The 17,932-nt window shown below is 51.7% G+C and overlaps 1 protein-coding gene across 1 annotated transcript in view; it reads right to left on the bottom strand.

Annotated features, from left to right (window-relative positions):
- LOC135313234 (disintegrin and metalloproteinase domain-containing protein 9-like) overlaps window positions 1-17,932 on the bottom strand; it is a 30,979-nt gene that overhangs the window by 10,756 nt on the left and 2,291 nt on the right. The window contains exons 2-14 of the mRNA XM_064450815.1: window positions 15,949-16,043; window positions 15,693-15,757; window positions 15,513-15,591; window positions 14,959-15,035; window positions 13,007-13,202; window positions 9,142-9,216; window positions 8,972-9,043; window positions 7,812-7,981; window positions 6,220-6,295; window positions 5,663-5,817; window positions 3,201-3,369; window positions 1,176-1,268; window positions 283-475 (exon numbers count right to left, since the gene is read on the bottom strand). Coding sequence (XP_064306885.1) covers window positions 283-475; window positions 1,176-1,268; window positions 3,201-3,369; window positions 5,663-5,817; window positions 6,220-6,295; window positions 7,812-7,981; window positions 8,972-9,043; window positions 9,142-9,216; window positions 13,007-13,202; window positions 14,959-15,035; window positions 15,513-15,591; window positions 15,693-15,757; window positions 15,949-16,043 — 1,515 coding nt within the window. The remainder of the gene's footprint in view (window positions 1-282; window positions 476-1,175; window positions 1,269-3,200; window positions 3,370-5,662; window positions 5,818-6,219; window positions 6,296-7,811; window positions 7,982-8,971; window positions 9,044-9,141; window positions 9,217-13,006; window positions 13,203-14,958; window positions 15,036-15,512; window positions 15,592-15,692; window positions 15,758-15,948; window positions 16,044-17,932) is intronic.

Raw genomic sequence — 17,932 nt, 5'->3', positions numbered from 1 at the left:
TTTATATATATATATGGATATATAGCTATTGTTATAAAATCATGGCGCATTTTAGAAGTGTTCTGCAGTATTTTATGCACCTACTTATATTCTCAAGTAACCGGCCCAGCTATCTAAGCCTGATAAAGAGTAAACGGTGAATCTTCACGAATGTGGAAAAACCAGACGTTTTTAAAGCGGAGGGCAGGGAAAGGGGAGGAGGCACGAGGTTAAGTGTTATCTGAAGGTGGGGGCTAATGCCGGGTGAGATGATCTGGCAGTTCCTTGGACGAGAAGTCTTGCCTCTGCCACATAAAGCTTTGCATTGCGCCTCGTGGCTGTGGCAGTGCCCATCGTAGCAGCGGTCGTTGTCACTACACGGGGTCCCGTCTTGCTTAAAAACGTCCGCGGGGCAGGTCCCTGAAGAGCCGTTGCAGTACTCGGGGAGATCACACACGCTCCTATGCTCTCTGCAGATTTTTCCTGCTGGCTGAAACTGTAAAGAAAAACCCACAAAATCAGTTTTGAATGGAATTTTATTTTTCCGGGGCCGCTGGCCCAAACCACTGAAACCCGCGTGGCGAAATCTTAGGGAATGCCCCAAAAGTGTAAGATAAAGAACAGCAACTTGAGTTTGCAAAAAAGTCAGGGAGAATAAGGACTGGAGGGGGGCATAAGGGTCTAAAGTCCTTGCAGTTCGGTGGAAATTGAGACACTGCACACGGCGATTGCTGATATTCCGGCACAGAGACTCGTGGTGGTGTTTGTGCATTTCAGGTTGACCCTGAAGTGTCTCTACAAACACGGTGTTGCTGGATTTTCCCTAAAAGCTCAAAATCAGCAGAAACGTAAGTGAGGTTTTACAATCTGTTTCCTTTCAGCCAGGCCTGTGGTGGTTGGACGTTTGGTCCGTGACGCCAGTGCCCGTGTCGGGTTAGTCGGTTCTGTCGTTAAATCCCTCGCTTTGCTCCTCCTGCTGATGGTTTTTGTCTGACGTAATTTCAGTGTTTCTAAACTATTTGTTTTCTGCCTAAGCGTGAGTGGTTTCCAGTCAAGTTTATGCGTATTTTCTGACCAGATATACTGAGAAATGCAGGAAATAAACATTACAGCACTTAACAGCTCTGAAAAACAATAAAATCATTGATTTACCCTACATCACCAAGCCAATAGCGGTTGTTGCTCTTAGAACTTACCTGACATTTGTGACAGCATTCGCCTCTGTAGCACGAAGCCCCCGGGGCGAGCAGGCAGCTGGAGGAGAAGCAGCATCCTTCTTGGAGGCATGCCTGGAAGTAAATAATGCCATCTTCATATGACTTTGGATCACCTCCTCTAGCTTAAGAGACACAGAATTAAAGGAGGTTAAGGGAAAACCGCTACTCTCCAAACTCTGGAGCCCTGCGTCGAGGGGAGATACGCCGCGCGTAGACACTTTTGAAACAATTTGGGTTCTTCTGTCAACACTAGTGCTTCCGTCTCACCTCCTCTGTTAATCAGCCGACCTACCTGCTTCACAGGGGAGCTCTAAGAACAGGTTCATTAATGTTTCCAGAGTACCTGGGAACCCCTCTGAGCACAATGGGAGAGATCAGTCTCCTTTTCTATATTTTTTCCCTTCTTTCATACTTCCCTAACTTCCATTTTAAAGCTCTCTCAGCAACGACCCGTCATTTCCTTAAGCATTCTGATTCCCAATCCCGAATCATTCAAGGTGCTAGAGCTGGTGGACCCTGAACTTTGTCACAAACAGAATCAGTAACTCGAATTTTAAGGATACCTGGGACGTAAGGGCATCGGCTTTGTAGGGAGAGCTGCTTAATGGTTTTTTGTCATAAAAACAAGGAAAGGGGACAGGAACAGCGATGAACTGATCACGCAGCGGTGACGAAGAGGAGATAATGGGGACATCAGCAAAGCCCAGAGCCCTCAGGACGCTGATGGAAAACAAGATTTCCTTGGGTCTCCTGAAGAGGCCAAAGTTACAATGCGGTATTTGCGAGGGGATGTAGGATTGTGTGAAACTCCTTGTGGGGTGCGTTAGGGCGAACGTGGGGATGCGCACGGCTTTGTGTGGGGTGGTTACGGGAAGGACCAAAGGCGGGGGGGGGCATTAAGGTGGATTGGGGAGGGAGAATTGTGGGAAAACGGAAAGGAGAGGGGATAAAAGGGGCTGATAAAGAGCGTCTCCTCACGGCATTTGTATGGCTGAGCCCAATGCCTGACTGAGGACAAGAGGTCTGGGACGAGCTGTTGGAGAGACCGGGGTCCTGGGGGCTGTAGGTGGTAGGGTTCGGTTTCTTCTAGTGTAATTTTTTAAAGCAGGTGAATCCTCTTTATCAGCACGGTGCAGGATGTTCAGCCCAAGCCTGGATATCGAACGCGTGCCAATCGCTCTACGTGGGAAGCGTCGGCGCAAAGGCTGAGCTTTGATGAAGCTGCAGGAGCTTCGTCCAAATAACGATCACACGAAACGCAAACGAGTTTCCACTGGAAAACTAAAATTTTCCGCAGTGTCACAAGCGTATGGCTCCTGGAATTAGAGCTGCGAAGATACCAGCGTGCAAGTACTTCAGAAAAACACTTCGTTCATGGTCTTCTGGGTAAATATACTCTGAGAAAGAACAGAAATAGAAGAACTCTCATTTTACAGACAAGAAGATGCAAGTGCTCATATCTTGCTTGTACGTAGAGCGGCTTGGAGGCAAAGACATGTTCCTTCTGCAGAGTCTTCCACTTTGGCCGCAGCACTGATCGGACACTTTTCGTTTCTTCAGACCCCCAATTCTTACGACCGTGAGTACAGCCAGAGGGAAAACACCCTTCCCTGTGGGTGGGCTGCGGGGAGGTCTCAGCTGTGTCCCAGCAGCGTGACTCCTGATCAGGCACTTGCAGACGGGGTCCACCGTTAGCTCCGCACGGACTCTGCCATGAAAGGTTCCCCCGTAGCCGTGGAATAAACCCCAGATTTACCTCTAGAAATGCTCTGCATCTGTTTACACATACCATGCGTATTTTGCCCACAAATAAAGCCATATTTGGTCAGATCCGTGCTTCAAGGGAATTCACAGAAGAGGAAGCCAGTGTGCCCGTTTCAACATGTAACACTTCAAAGATGATTTATTCCCATGACTCAGGGAGCTTTTATGGCTGCAAAACCACCACAGTTTTGCTAACACTACTCTAACCCGTAAATTGTGGTGAAATATTTAATTGCTTACCTCGTCACTGCCACAATCGCATTCTTCCTCCTTTTCCAAGACACCGTTGCCGCAGAGTTCAAGAAGAAATGGCTTTAAAGAAGGTATGTTGAGTAGACAGGGTAGATTTTTTCTTCTTACTTCATCATAGTATTCTCCCATAGTGCAGTTACTGAACGCCAAGCAAGATCTGTAAGAAAAAAAATATTATATATAACCATACCATATACATAAAGTAATTGAAGGACTCAAAGAACAGATAGATTAACTAGCAAAGAGGAATATGGGCAGTTTTAGGGGGAATAAGCCTATTTTCTCTCCTCTATGATCCACGCCTAGCTTCTCAAATCAATGACGGCTACTCACAAACCATGCGGAGCGCGGGTGTGAGAAGTTCCAGATGTGACGCTGAGTTATCCCTTATAGAGGATTTAAAAAGAGAAACCGAATGCAGTTAGTGAGCCTACAAATGAAGAAGGAAGCTGAAGTAAGAAGGTAACGTAGCGAGCATGATGCAGATATTGGTTGATGGTTGGACTTGATGATCCTAGAGGTCTTTTCCAACCTTAAAGATTCTATTATTCTATGTCAAAGCAAATGTAGACGTGGCCCAAAAGTAAATGAGAGCTTGCCTTCAGCTTTGGTAGGCGTGATGTCAGGCAGCGCTCATGGCGCAGCAGAGCGACTCGAACACGGAACAAGGCTGTGGAGGCATCCCTGAAAGGGCTCAGGGCTGACATACCCCCAGGGTGCCGGGCGGACAGGAGTGATGGGGAATAAGAACTGACATCAGGGGATAGGCGAGAAGCAGGTGGGAGGATGGATGAGTCAGAAATAGAATTGCTGGTGTTATGCATAAAGGTAGGCATGGAAGTCGCTGCAGCCGAGATGGAAGCCGCTTGTCTGAACACGTCGGTTAATCGCCGTTTAGGAATTCTGGAAGGACTGTTGCCTAAAGTGAGAGGTTTGGAAACGAATTTAATGGGTACATTGGGATAACAGGGTTACTGTTTGAATGGATGGCAGCAAAAGCTGCAGGATCAGAGAGCGGTGAAACACAGTGCTGTGACTCGCTGAGGTTTTCACTTGAGTGCTGGGTCCTCCGGCACCTTGAGGTCGCCAAGGAGGTGACGGGATGGGAGGGACCACCACGGGGAGAAGCAGGACTGCGGGTGACCGCCCTGAAAGGCTGTTGCAATGCTGATGTTATTGAAAGCTCGGACAAATCTGCTAGGAGACTTCAGTTTCTCAAATCATTCACGTCTTCGGGGAGGCTTAGTTGGTCTCTGATGAAGATAAGGGTCAAATACTTTGCATGTGTCCTCGTTGCTTCAGTATGTGCATTGCTGAGGGTGACGTGGAGGTGAAGACTGCCTCACACCAAGAAAAGTGTCTTAGGATTTGGAAGCAAACAAATCTGCCATGAGGCAACTTTCGCTGCCTGCTGAAGTTCGCTGCGTGCTGGGCAGACCTCTAGTGCTAGGGGGAATGAGTAATTTCTAAAGACATTGTATTATCAGCAGTACTTGGAGCTGACCACAGGGATGTTCCTGCAGTATTGTGTGGTTTCTCTGATGCGGAAACAACAGAAGCTGACGTCTAGCAAATATCCTTCACAGGGGATTAATTAATTAGTGGAATTATTTTTCTTCATGCTGGTCATGTATCGAGAGGGCAGGTGTGAGGAGCAGCTCCTTATACACGACGCACCTTTTCTGGAAGATGCATTTTCATGGGTAGCAATTGTAAAGAACCAGTGTAAGAGGAGGGGATGCCGTAACCCATACATCTGCAGGAGGCATCAAAACACAGCTATGAAGAAGCCAAAAGCAACCATTACTTGGAGAAATCATAGAATCACAGAATCATCAAGGTGGGAAAAGACCTCTCGGGTCATCAAGGCCAACCCCCAACCCAACACCCCCAGGCCTCCTAAACCATGGCCCCAAGTCCCACGGCTACACGGTGGTTGAACCCCCCCCAGGGACGGTGACTCCCCCACCTCTCTGGGCAGCCTGTGCCAGGGCCTGACCGCTCTGGCAGGGAAGGCATTTTCCCTCACACCCAACCTAAACCTCCCCTGACGCAGCTTGAGGCCGTTCCCTCTCGCCCTGTCACTAAGCAGAGGAAAAGAAGTGATCAGTTGTACTGTGACCAGTGGAGCCAAAGAACCCAACTTTTCTGGGAGAATTGGTGTCTCTTGTAATATCTAAATAACTATTTTCACTTGATGACTCATTGTAGAGTAATTTAGGCTGGAAGGGACCTCTGGAATTCCCTGGTCCAACCACCTGCACACAGCAGGGGCTGCTTAGACTCCCAATCCTCTGCCAAGTTGAGGTTGAAGATTAAAAGATGCTGCGGAGGAATGGACGTACGCAACCCCCTACAGAAACGCAGCGGTTGCTCAGAGGTGGAGAGCTGAAGGCAACGACCCAAATCTCACCCTCGCTGTGATGTAGGGAGAACCGAGCTTTGCTTACCCCGGGGATGTTCGCATGATGCATCCTCTGTGGGCGCAGTTGCAATTGCAGAATTTGTCCTGAAATTTTTTTGCGTCGTCGTGGCTGAAGCCCAAGCTGTGGCCTATCTCGTGGGCCAGCGTCATCACATCGCTGATGGTGTCGTGGCCGGGGAACTGCAGGCAGGAAGGAAAACCACAGGTCCGTGTTTTTCTTGAGTCAATGTATGTTGTGGAGATCTTCAGATCTAGATTTTCAATGTCGAGCTCAGAAATTGTGAAAATTGTGCTAGGTGGGGATTTGCCCTGGCAAACAACCAATGAGGGAAACCGAAGGACCCGTAAAGGGTTGGTCTGGGGAAGTGCTGGAGAATTGGCTTTCACTGTCTCATCTCCTTTAAGAAATGGCAAAACCAAGACCAGCATCACCTCCTTCAGATGCCCGGTTTAGGTGTTACCTGCTAATTGGTAGAAGCCTGAGCCCAGGAGTTACGTAGCATTAACTCCCAAGGTTCACTGTGAACACAAAAGGTTTGTTTTTCCTTTCGGGCAGTGCAAACCCGCGAGGTCTCCCCTTACCGAGACGACACCCATGGAGTTCATCTGGCACATTGTCCCCTTCCAGGCAAATCCCCGTTCCTTGTAGTGCTGGCCACTGCAGCGGGAAAGTTTGAACATTAAAGAAATGCAGAACAACTTTGCCTCAATGATCATAGAATCCAGGAATAGTCTGGGTGGGAAGGGACCTTCCAAGCTCATCCAGTCCAACCCCCTGCCACGGGCAGGGACATCTTCAGCTCCATCAGGTCGCTCAGAGCCCGTCCAGCCTCACCTGGGATGTGCCCAGGGATGGGGCATCGACCACCTCTCGGGGCACCCTGGGCCAGTGTCTCACCACCCTCAGCGTAAAACATTTCTCCCTTCGATCCAGTCTGAATCTCCCCTCCTTTAGTTTCAAACCATCCCCCCTTGGCCTGTCACAGCAGGCCTTGCTAAAGAGGTCGCCCCCACCCTTCCTGCAGCCCCCCTTTAAGCCCTGGGGGGCCGCAATAAGGTCTCCCCGCAGCCTTCTCTTCCCCAGGCTGAACAACCCCAGCTCTCCCAGCCCGGCCTCGCAGCAGAGGGGCTCCAGCCCTCGGAGCATTTCTGATGGGCTGCATCACCTGAATTACAGCTGGAAAATAACGTTTTTGGGTAACAAGGAGCTCCTTTCCTGAAGAAAAGCCCAGCATCACCTGTTTCTCCCACGGGAGCCCCGTGTGCAGCCAGGCTGGTACCCACGGAGCAGGGGTGCAAGCCCAGCGACGCATCGTGCTAAGGAGGCAGAGCCACGGTTTGAAACTCGTTGCCTCCTCCCTACTTTAAAGGGAAGAGTGGCCTATAGGCCGTTTCAATAAAATATAATTATTCAAAATTATTTTTAAAGGATTTGGCAATATAATATGTTGAATTTGAAATAAGAAATGCTCGATAAATTTTGAGATGTGGATGTTGTTTGTGCAGAACGTTTCTCTCCCCCAGAATAAAGGAAAAAGGAACAGGCAAAACAGAAACAAGGTGCCAGGTCTTTAAAAGCAAATGAGTGAAATAAGTCATTAAGTGTCTCGCAGTTTGAGCTCTAAATCCCTTGATCAGGTTTAACTGAAAAATTGATCAGGTTTGACCTTGATCGGGTTTAACTGGAAAATAGATCAGGTTTAACCTTGGTCAGGTTTAACTGAAAAACTGATCAGGTTTAACCTTGATCAGGTTTAACTGAAAAACTACGTTGTAAACCATGTAACAATGAATAATTGTATCTAGGAAACGAGTGGCTTGTATATATAAAAGTGAGTAAAAACTAAAAATGAGACTAAAATGATTCAGCTACAGACAACTGTATCAAAATTGGAAATAAGCTCTGCACTCTGCCTGTGTGTACATGTGTGGGAAAATATAAAAGAGGGCAGTGGAAGGGAAAAGGGAATTCTCGTTGCAATTCACGTGACAAATACACGCTGGTTAGTACATGGACGGATTAAGCTGTTACAATTTTCTTCCACAAGATATCACCAGGACAAAAGACGTATCAGCATATATATGTAAAAATTAGAAGAAGAAAGAGATGAAAGTGCTGTGGGTCCCTGCTTATCTCCCCACAGCCGGTATGTGATTAAACACAAGACCCTTACAGCAGTAACTGGATGTGGTCGTAGTTAATGCGACCGGCAGCATCCCTCTGACACCGCGCGGCAAAAAGCTGCAGCGTCCGGGCCAGGCTGCGGGCGGTCGTCACCTGGTCCGTCCTGGTCCACATCTCCACCGCGCTGATGATGATCTGCAGCTTCATGGGCTCGTACACCTGGAAGACGCGAGAGCTTGCACCCCCCCGCAGCCCCCGGGGCGTGCAGCGACCCCGGGCGCCGCGCTCGCCTCCGCGTTGCCCCTGCGAGAACCGGGCTCTTGCTAAAGCTGAAAGAGCGTGAGCATTTGTTTTCATGCGTTATATGAATGGAATGGAGGTTTCTGTGTAGCTCATCTCTGAGCGCCTCGTGGCTGCGGCGCCGGTGCCTTGTTGGTGTATTTACACAGGAGCGGCAGAAGGTGAAAACTCATGTCCTCTTCTGGAGGGCTCAGAGCAAGGAGAGGAGGAAGGGAAGGGAAGGTCGTAATGAGCTGCAGAAGCATTTAGTAACAATAATGCGTATTCATAGAATCACAGAATCATTAAGGTTGGAAAAGACCTCTCGGACCATCAAGGCCAACCCCCAACCCAACACCCCCAGGCCTCCTAAACCATGGCCCCAAGTCCCACGGCTACACGGTGGTTGAACCCCCCCAGGGACGGGGACTCCCCCACCTCTCTGGGCAGCCTGTGCCAGGGCCTGACCCCTCTGGCAGGGAAGGCATTTTCCCTCACACCCAACCTAAACCTCCCCTGACGCAGCCTGAGGCCGTTCCCTCTCGCCCTGTCACTGGTGACTTGGGAGCAGAGACCAGCCCCCCCCTCACTCCAGCCCCTCTCAGGCAGCTGCAGAGAGCGAGAAGGGCTCCCCTCAGCCCCCTCTTCTCCAGGCTAAACCCCCCCAGCTCCCCCAGCCGCCCCCCAGCACACTTGCAAATCAACCATTTTACTGGGATGATTTCAAAACTATTTTTAATCTGACTTCACTCACATTTGAAGCAGTTTTTCAACCGTTGAAGCGGGTTTTATAGCACTGAGGAACACATTGGCTCCTGGTAGAGTAGCTGCCGTCAGGCACGGATCATTCACCTCTCTCCCGGGGAGGTGGGTTAGACACAACCAACGGAGCAGAATGGCAATCGTATTTACCACGTCATTAAAACTCACCGTGTTCAGGAGGTTGCTTATGGAAATGAACAGATGTAGCATCAGGGTTTCGTTGTAGTCGTTAACTTTAAACTGGAAGGGGAGAAGGGCTACGTTACAACGCTGAAGGCCAAGGGCTACCTCCGCTATAACCCGATGGCCACGGCACGGCGGTGATTTCCGACGCTTACCAGCTCTTTGTTTGTGATCAGAGCCAGCTCCAGGTATCTGGTGGGCACGGGCAGGCTCTGAAGACCAGGAACCTCCTGGAAGCAAACACATCGCGCTGCGGTTATTGAGGTACGTTCGGGAGCTTTGAAGCTTTGCGTTGCAAAAACCAAGGTGGTGTCACTCAAAGTAATCCAGAACTTCCCTTAAGTACAAGAAGACGGAGCAGTTATGCATTAGAGGAGGGTTAATGAGTGTAATGAGTAATCAGGGCGAGGGCAGGGGGATTGAGAGACAGAACGCAATTGTGGGTGGGGTTTTCTGGGTGGCAGGGGGATTACCTGGTGTCACTCATGTTAAACCAGCTCTCTGTGAGCCACAGACTTTTGCACGTGCTCAGACCGGGTTTTAATCATTAAATCTGGCACCACAAAAACAGCGTCAAAGGGACAGTTGAGTGGGGTCAACACGAGCTACCTGCATCAGGCAGCTCAGTGCTAGAAACCCGGAGGGTAAACAGAGAACTGCAGGTAAAAACCGGTCCCGACCTGAAATTGTTCAAGCCACGTGAAAGCCACTAAAATAACCCTTGCTTAGTTTTGCTTCGTTTTGCCCAGCACGCCTAGGTAATACAGGCAATGGGAGCCTGCCCACCGATAGACCCCGCCTGTGCGAGGCACCGTGTCCTGCGCCTGGGACCCAGCAGCCTCCGGGAAGAAGGTTTTTAGTATGCCTTGCTTGTGCCCTTTGCACATTCACCTCTGCGTGGGCGGCTCCGTAGTTAAAACCTGCTCTAAGTGCGACGCGCTCGGCCTTGGGCTGGGTAGAGCTCGTTGACGCCTACATTTTGTACGTCCAGCACGTTAATTGCTGGTAGCGATCGGTTAGTGGGAAATCTGGGGGGGTTATTCCTCTCTGCTGAGCACGGTATTGCTCAGTGAGACTGCGAGGGCACCCGAGAGCTGCAGATTAGGCCAAGTAACGGGGACAAAAAGAAGCTGGTCCTACAAAAGCCTGGGTGTTAGCTTTGGCGCTGGCTGAGGCGGGAAGGAGGAAGACATGCTGGTATTTCTCTTGCGTGGTTCCTGGGAGTTTTGGTGGTAGAGGAGAGGAGGAGGAGTTGCTATCTCTCAAGAAGACAACTCTCTAAATGGTTTGGCTGTTGTACGCACGGCTAAAAAAATGCTATTGCTTAAGTGCTTTAAGCGTGGGGAATCTGAACAAATGCCACTTTATTATTATTATAAATTATCCTCTTTCCCTGGCAGGTTCTCAGTAAATTCAGTAAAATTGTAGCAATTTATAAAACTATATTTCTTCCATGGGAGCTGATAAGTAATTCTTTCATCCGAGTGCTTCATATTATTATCAGGAGGCGGCATCTCTGAATGACACTCTCTATTTCTTTCACGGGCTGCAATCACGGTGCGCCGGCGTAGGCCAGACCGTCGCTGCAAATAATCCGCACTTGTAGGTACGGAAATAACATTTCATCTCAGCTCTTTCGAAAGCCGGAACAGCAACGACAAGCGTCCTCACAAGCTCTAAAAGCATCCCCAAATCAAAGCAAATCAACTATTTTTCCAAAGAAGGTGTTTCTGAAAACAACCGCGTCGGTAATATCCACCATCAAGTGGTGCCAGAAGAGCTCATTTCCTTTGATAACATGGAAACCGTGTTTCTGAAGAGAAGAGAACCGGCAAATGTGTATGTTTTGACATCGCTAAGGCTTTTTTTTGGTGTGCAATTTAAGCAAACCGGGGCAGTAGCGTTCAGATTTGCTTATTACAAGGTGAACGCTAGCTAGAGGCGCAGAGGGAGCAGCCGCTGATCTTTATTGCCGAGGTGCAACGATGCATTAAGTGCAGTCCCAAGGGAGCCAGAGCCAGAGCAGAAACTGTTGGCCGTCTGTCCCGGCAGCCTGCGGTTGACACAGCGTGCTGGCAGGGTTACGAACAGCTCCGTCAGGGAGGTACGATGAACCGTGATGAGACTCGAGATTACTCTGCTACTCGGTGAGGGAAAAGAAAAGCAAAGAAATAGGGTGTAGGAGCAGGAGTAGCGTCAGCGAAGGCAGGTGGCGTAACCTTCCCCTTACTCAGTGCTCACAAGACTTCAGCAGAAACGGCTGCCGGGAGGGGGGCACCCAGCCGTGGCCCCAGGGACCTGCACCTCCACGTCCCTCTGGGGTTAAGGGGCAGGCGGCACGGTCGGGGCACGGGAGGGTGTTCGGAGGTTGCTCTAGAAAAAGGGAATTACATCCTCAGAGCATCCATTTCTGACACACTGATGAGGAGGATTCGAGCACTGCAGGAGGTTGCCCGGAGGGGTCGTGCAGTCTCCATCCTTGGGGGTCTTCAAGATCCGGCTGGATAAAGCCCTGAGCGACCTGGTTTGACCTCAGAGCTGACCCTGCGTGGAGGAGGAGGAGGCTCAACCTGAGACCTCCTGGGGTCCCTTCCAACCTGTGATCCTTTGCGATGGAGCTCAGGCCTGCTGTCGGAGGGGCTGAAGGCACCCACCCCCCCGAGCACCCCCCGCCCGCCAAGCTGTGTCCTTCCCGGGCTCTTCGGCTGGGCAGCCCCGCGAGAAGAGGGTCTGGAGGGAGGAGCTCTGGATGCAGACCCCAGGTCCATGAGTCTACCAGGCAGTAAAATACTGGATTGCCAATAGATGATCTACAATGGAAAGTCAGTAACGCTTGAAATCATCGCTTCTATAGCTTCTGATCACAGCTCGCTTAGACACATTATCCAGCTGCCTTTAAAAATAATTAATAATTTGAGATTTGCTTATTACAGCCTTCAGCTGCTGTTACCTCTGGAGCTGACAGACATGGCACCTCTTTATTGCTGTATTAAAATAAAAATTCTGGTTTCCACTTCCATTTCAACCACCATTTTTTAAAGACGTGAATATTTTTCTCAGGGTTTGTGAGATGAGCTTCCAGGCAGGCAGGGATCTCAGGAGAGAAGCAAACCCAGGGCAGGATGATCTGCACCTGGCAGGGCACCACCTAACGCTCCCCCAGAAGCAAAATGGGGCCGTAATTTCACAGTATGATGCTTATAGGTGTGGTTTCCATACCATGTGAGGGCGCTTTGCTCATCGTCACTATACAGAAATCCTGTTTGCTCCCAGACCTGCAGGTGCTTTGCAGTGTGAAGCCCCTGCCGTGCTTTTATAAACGCAACAGAAATTTTCCCTATGGCCGGATCGCTCCCAGCATTTAACGTAACTGTATGTATTCACACGAGCGTGCAACACTGCCATGGTTTTAGCTGGGATAGAGTTAATTTAATTCCCTGCAGCTGGCCCAGTGCTGTGCTTTGGGCTGAGGATGGAAACTGCTGATAACACACCGATGTTTGGCTGTTGCTGGGCCGGGCTTGTACTAGCCAAGGGCTTTTCCAGCTCCCCGGGCTCTGCCGGGGGCACGAGCAGCCGGGAGGGGAGGGGGCACAGCCGAGAGAGCTGATCAAACTGGCCACAGGGATGTTCCATACCGTGTAACGTCATGCCCAGTGTGTTACTGGGGGAGCTGGCTGGGGGTGGGAGGCAGCGATCGCGGCTCGGGGACGGGCAGCGTCGGTCGGCGGGTGGTGAGCGGTTGTGTCGCTTGTGCTTCTGGTTTTCCCCTTTTTCCCTTTTCCTTATTATATTATCATTATTGTTATTACTATAATAATCATCATTATTATCTTATTTTAATTATTAAACCGCTCTTATCTCAACCCACAAGTGTTTTTCCCTCTTGCTTTTTCTCATCCGATTCTCTCCCCCGTCCCACGGGGCTGGGGGCGGCGAGCGAGCGGCTGTGGGGTGCCGAGTTGCCGGCGGGGGCTGAGCCACGACAAACACCGACGCGAGCGGATGGGGAGCCCTTACTTCGATAACGAGGATGTTACGACTCCCGTTTGCGGGTTCTCCGTCTTCGGGCAGAGGGTCTTTGTGCTCCTCGGGCGCTTGGCACAGCCGACATGAGCCGCCCTCCGACGCCCTTCGGTAAATGAGGTGTTGAAACGTCGAGGAGTTCTCCACGGGCTCGATTTCATACCTCAGGTCTCCGATTTGCAAAACTCCACTGCCAAATTTCAAACGGAGAAGCCAGTAAAAGACCTGGACTAAATGAATTCTTAAATTATTTAGTAAATACAAAAATAAACGAGGTGCGGGGGGGCTCATCGCAGCGCGGCTGGAGATGCGGGTCAGCCCCGTGCGTCTCGCCAATGGGTAGGAGCTCCACGAGCCACCTCTGGGGTTCAGGGCTATTGGGATCGGCCTGTATTTTATGTCTTTTTTTTTTTTTAAAATGGGGGATATGGAAAGTTTTAGCTCTTTCCCACCACTCCGTGGGCCGGGATCCCGTGCGCAGATACAAGGAACCCTCCTAAGAGAGCTTTTTAAGGCAGCCTTGAGAGCGCGATCACGCAGCTCTGGGAAGAAGCGAAGAAGCTGCAGATGAATGCTCTATATTCAATGAAAGTGAGAAGGCCGTGAAAGCTCTGCGCTCTGGCTCTTCCAGGAGCATCTGTCCTCAAGATCTGTTCATCCCTGAGTAGGCACCGCAGCTAAACAGGCGGCGTCTGCTAATAAGTTGGCATCCTAAAAAACCCTCACTTAATTCAGAGACCTTTTGGGGTGCTTGTTTGAGAGGGAAGGTGCAGCTGCACCATCAAATCTTAGTCTCACGCCTGGTCTTGCAAGAGAGGCTCAGTGAGTCTTAGGTTTGCCGGAGTTTGAGTTCTTTAGTCCTAAAATGGTCATAATTACCGATTGGTGATTGCAACAGGAAAACGTGGCCTCATCAACCGCTGGAAACCCAGAAGACTTTGCTAAGGCCGTTGTGCGGGTGCGTTCATCAAGAAGGTTTTTAAATGGGAAAAAGCTGCCGGTTTCCCACCTGCGCGTCCCCTGCAGGGCTGCCAAGGGGCAGAGGCTTGCTGTGGGGAGCCCGACACCGCGGCAGAGCGTGCCCGTTTCTGCCGGACGCTCTAAGTCGTGGGCGGCTGCTTGGAAGGCCGGATAACTTCCTTCCACCAAAGCCAGTGAAAATAATAGAAAATAAACATTTTTCAGAGCCAGGACAACTTCTTTAAAAAATAAAAAAGCAGCTCCTGCTCGCCAGGGCCGCTGTTTCTGGACAAGGTGGAAGGTTTGGGTTTGATAGCGTTGCAGAGGGGCGATGTAAGGGGGCTGCTGAGCTACATCTCAGCATCCTCTTAATCTTCGGAGGAGAGGCTACGCCGGCGTTCCGTTTTGTTTGGCTAATCCTCCAAAGTGGGTCAGTTCTGCGGGAAGGGCTTCAAGAGGGATGTTGGCGACGGTTATGGGTGACCACCCGTATTTTGGGACGTCTGATTTGAGGAGGCTGTTGTACTTTCTGTCTCACGTTCAGAGCTTGCGTTACCAGAAATAAATATATCCCGGGCGTGGAACGTGCCTGAAGAGGAAAGTTTCTTGAGAAGTGCTTGGTTTACTGTCTTTTAAAGTAAATCTCGGAGCTGTCTTGCCATGTCAAACCTGCTTAGAGGCTATGTAAAGCACCTTATCTGGCCAAGAATTTTGCTCAGACCTGGTTTTCTATGAAATACCTGCCTTTAAAATCGATACTGGAGATGCTGTAAAACCTGTAATGCTAAAAATGTAATGCTAAAAATGTAATGCTAAATCTGTGATACTAAAAAACCCCGTCTCAGCTGTGTTTGCGTTGTAGAAGCGGGGTGCAGAAGGAAGCATCGCACGCAGAAGTGAGGGCGCCTGCTCTGAAAAGGGAGATAAATGCCCAGCCCAGTTAATTCGATACTGAGCCCCTCATTCTCCCCTGGGAAGGCCCTTACCTGATCCCGAAGCACGTGCTGAGGGAGGCGACGGATCCCGGGGAGCCTTCCACAAACCCCTCGTAGTAGCAGTCGTCCTGCAAGGTGCACACGTGGCTTCAGGCTGCGGGACAGGCTCCCGTGCCCAGGACATAAAACCCTCTGCATCAGTAAAGGGGCACATAAACCCTCCCCAGATCCACCCTTCGCCACTCTGGAAGGGGTATTTCATGTGCAAAAAGGGAAGGCAGAGAAGGTGAGCGGGGAAAAAGCAGGAGCCTGGTAGGCCGCCACTGGATGATGATGAATTTTCAGGGGATATTTTTTGATTTCTCAATTTTTATAGAGTAAAATTATTTTTAAAACTTTAAAGACGTGAAAGGGAAATCAAGTCTGCTGATCAATCTGAAATTGTTTTTCCAGTTTTTACCAGTCTCTGTGCAATTTCCTTCCTTCTTTTAAACAAATGGTGTAAAAATAATGGATTTTTTTTAGAAACAGAAAGCCATCCCTAGCTCGGACCCACTGGTGTAGTTCTGGCTGTCGCTGCATCCTTGACAAACGCCTAAGCTTACCTGAATATATGGAAACTCGGTTATCAGGTCTCCCTCTGGACTGTACGTGAAAACTGGGATGTCCTTGGCTATCAAATTTCTGAAAAGCAAAGCAGAAATCCTCGGTACGGGTTAATTAATTCCCCGAAATGGCCCTGTATAAAAACCAGCAGAGGAAGGAAAACCGGGCAAGAGCCGTACTTTGCCTGCGTCAGATGGACGATGTGGTGGTTTCCTTCTGCCGGTATTAAACAGGACGTGTCCCCCTGGGACGGCCGAGACACTGATGAGTTTCAGCAATTAATCCAACACTGGGAACACTATTTACAGGGTGATTCTGGCGGGGAAGCGGGAGCCGTCCCCTCGCCCCGCTCTCCCTTCGGCACCCCCGCGGCCCCTGCAGAGGCCGTGGCCTAGAGCCGTGGTCTAAAAGGCATTTTCCTAAAAAGCAAATGACCTCAGGGAAGGCCCCGTCCTTTGGCTCCAGCCGCCTGGGCACTGTCACTTCGGAGCAGACGATTCTCGATGCTTCGGTAACGGCTGGAGGAAATGCTGCATTGAGGGAAAAAGGGCATTAATCACACGAGGCGATGAAGGGTTTCCCACCGTTGCAGCGCAGAAGGAGGATTTCAGGTGGAAGTTTGAAAAATGTGGTGTGTTTCAATGTTGCGAGTCCATCTGTCTTCAACCAGGGGTATAAAGGAGGTGGTGGAGCAGCTCTCTGCTGATAATGCTGGCTTCTAGTGAAGCTTAGGGCACAAGACACTGCCCAACCCAACACCCCCAGGCCTCCTAACCCATGGCCCCAAGTCCCACGGCTACACGGTGGTTGAACCCCCCCAGGGACGGTGACTCCCCCACCTCTCTGGGCAGCCTGTGCCAGGGCCTGACCCCTCTGGCAGGGAAGGCATTTTCCCTCACACCCAACCTAAACCTCCCCTGACGCAGCCTGAGGCCGTTCCCTCTCGCCCTGTCACTGGTGACTTGGGAGCAGAGACCAGCCCCCCCCTCACTCCAGCCCCTCTCAGGCAGCTGCAGAGAGCGAGAAGGGCTCCCCTCAGCCTCCCCTTCTCCAGGCTAAACCCCCCCAGCCACCCCCCAGCACACTTGTGCTCCAGGCTGCACCCCCAGCCTCTGTTCCCCACCCTGCCTTCCCCCAACCAGAGTCCCCAAGCCCACCTAGTCCATGTCCCCAGCCTCCATCCCCCCATCCCCCCATCTATTGCCCCATATGTCTCCCACCCACATCCCCCCATGCAAGACCTCCATCCCATGTCACCCCCCCCCCCATTCCCCTGCCTGCTTCCCATCCCACCCACATCCCCCATGCCCCTCCACCCTGCCCTTTGGGGTACCCCAGTCCCGCTCCACCCCCTCTCCTGCCCCTCACCTGGGCAGAGCAGCAGCATCACTGCTGTGACCCACACACCCCTCGGGGGTGGGCAGTGCCCCGTCCCCATCCCTGTGTCCCTCCAGGCCAGGCCAGCCCTGTGGGGACACTCCATCAGCACAGCCCCCACCCCAACTTCCCCTGGCCTCAGCCCACCCCAGGGGTGTCACCCTGTTTCCATCTCCACCGCCTCGCTTGGCTGTGGCCCCATCCCACCCTCCCAGCAGCCACCTGGCCCCACTCCCCATCTCCCCTGACCCCCGGTGGGTCCCCCCAACTGCCGCCAAACCCTCCAGCCCCGAGCTGTGCCCAAGCCCCTGCTCCTGCCCTCATCCAGCTCCACTCCTGCACCGCCAGCTGCCACCGGGCGCCTCCATCGCCTGTCCCCATCTGGACCTGTATTGCCCCCACCCCAACCCCGCACCCCGCTGCCACCCAGCCCTGCCACCTTCCATCTGCCACCTGGGCTGCATCTGCCTCCTCCCACCCACCCAAACTCCTTCTGCCTGCTAGCCCGCCCCTCCCCTTCTTTCCCTTCCCCTCCCTTCTCCAACTGCCACCCATCTCACGCCATGCCATGCCATCCCACCCCACTCCACCGCCTCTCCAACTGCCAGCCATCCCCATCCCCATCCCATCCCCATCCCCATCCCATCCCCATCCCCATCCCCATCCCATCCCATCCCATCCCAATCCCCATCCCCATCCCATCCCCATCCCCATCCCCATCCCCATCCCCATCCCATCCCCATCCCCATCCCATCCCATCCCCATCCCCATCCCCATCCCCATCCCATCCCATCCCATCCCATCCCCATCCCCACCCCCATCCCATCCCCATCCCATCCCCATCCCCATCCCATCCCATCCCATCCCCATCCCCATCCCATCCCCATCCCCATCCCCATCCCATCCCATCCCATCCCAATCCCCATCCCCATCCCATCCCCATCCCCATCCCCATCCCCATCCCCATCCCATCCCATCCCCATCCCCATCCCCATCCCCATCCCCATCCCCACCCCCACCCCCATCCCATCCCCATCCCCAT

The sequence above is a fragment of the Phalacrocorax carbo genome, chromosome 1, assembly GCF_963921805.1.
Source record: "Phalacrocorax carbo chromosome 1, bPhaCar2.1, whole genome shotgun sequence".
NCBI classification, from domain to species: Eukaryota; Metazoa; Chordata; class Aves; order Suliformes; family Phalacrocoracidae; genus Phalacrocorax; species Phalacrocorax carbo.
The sequence above is the reverse complement of the archived record's forward strand: the minus strand, read 5'-3'. Positions and strand labels throughout refer to the sequence as shown.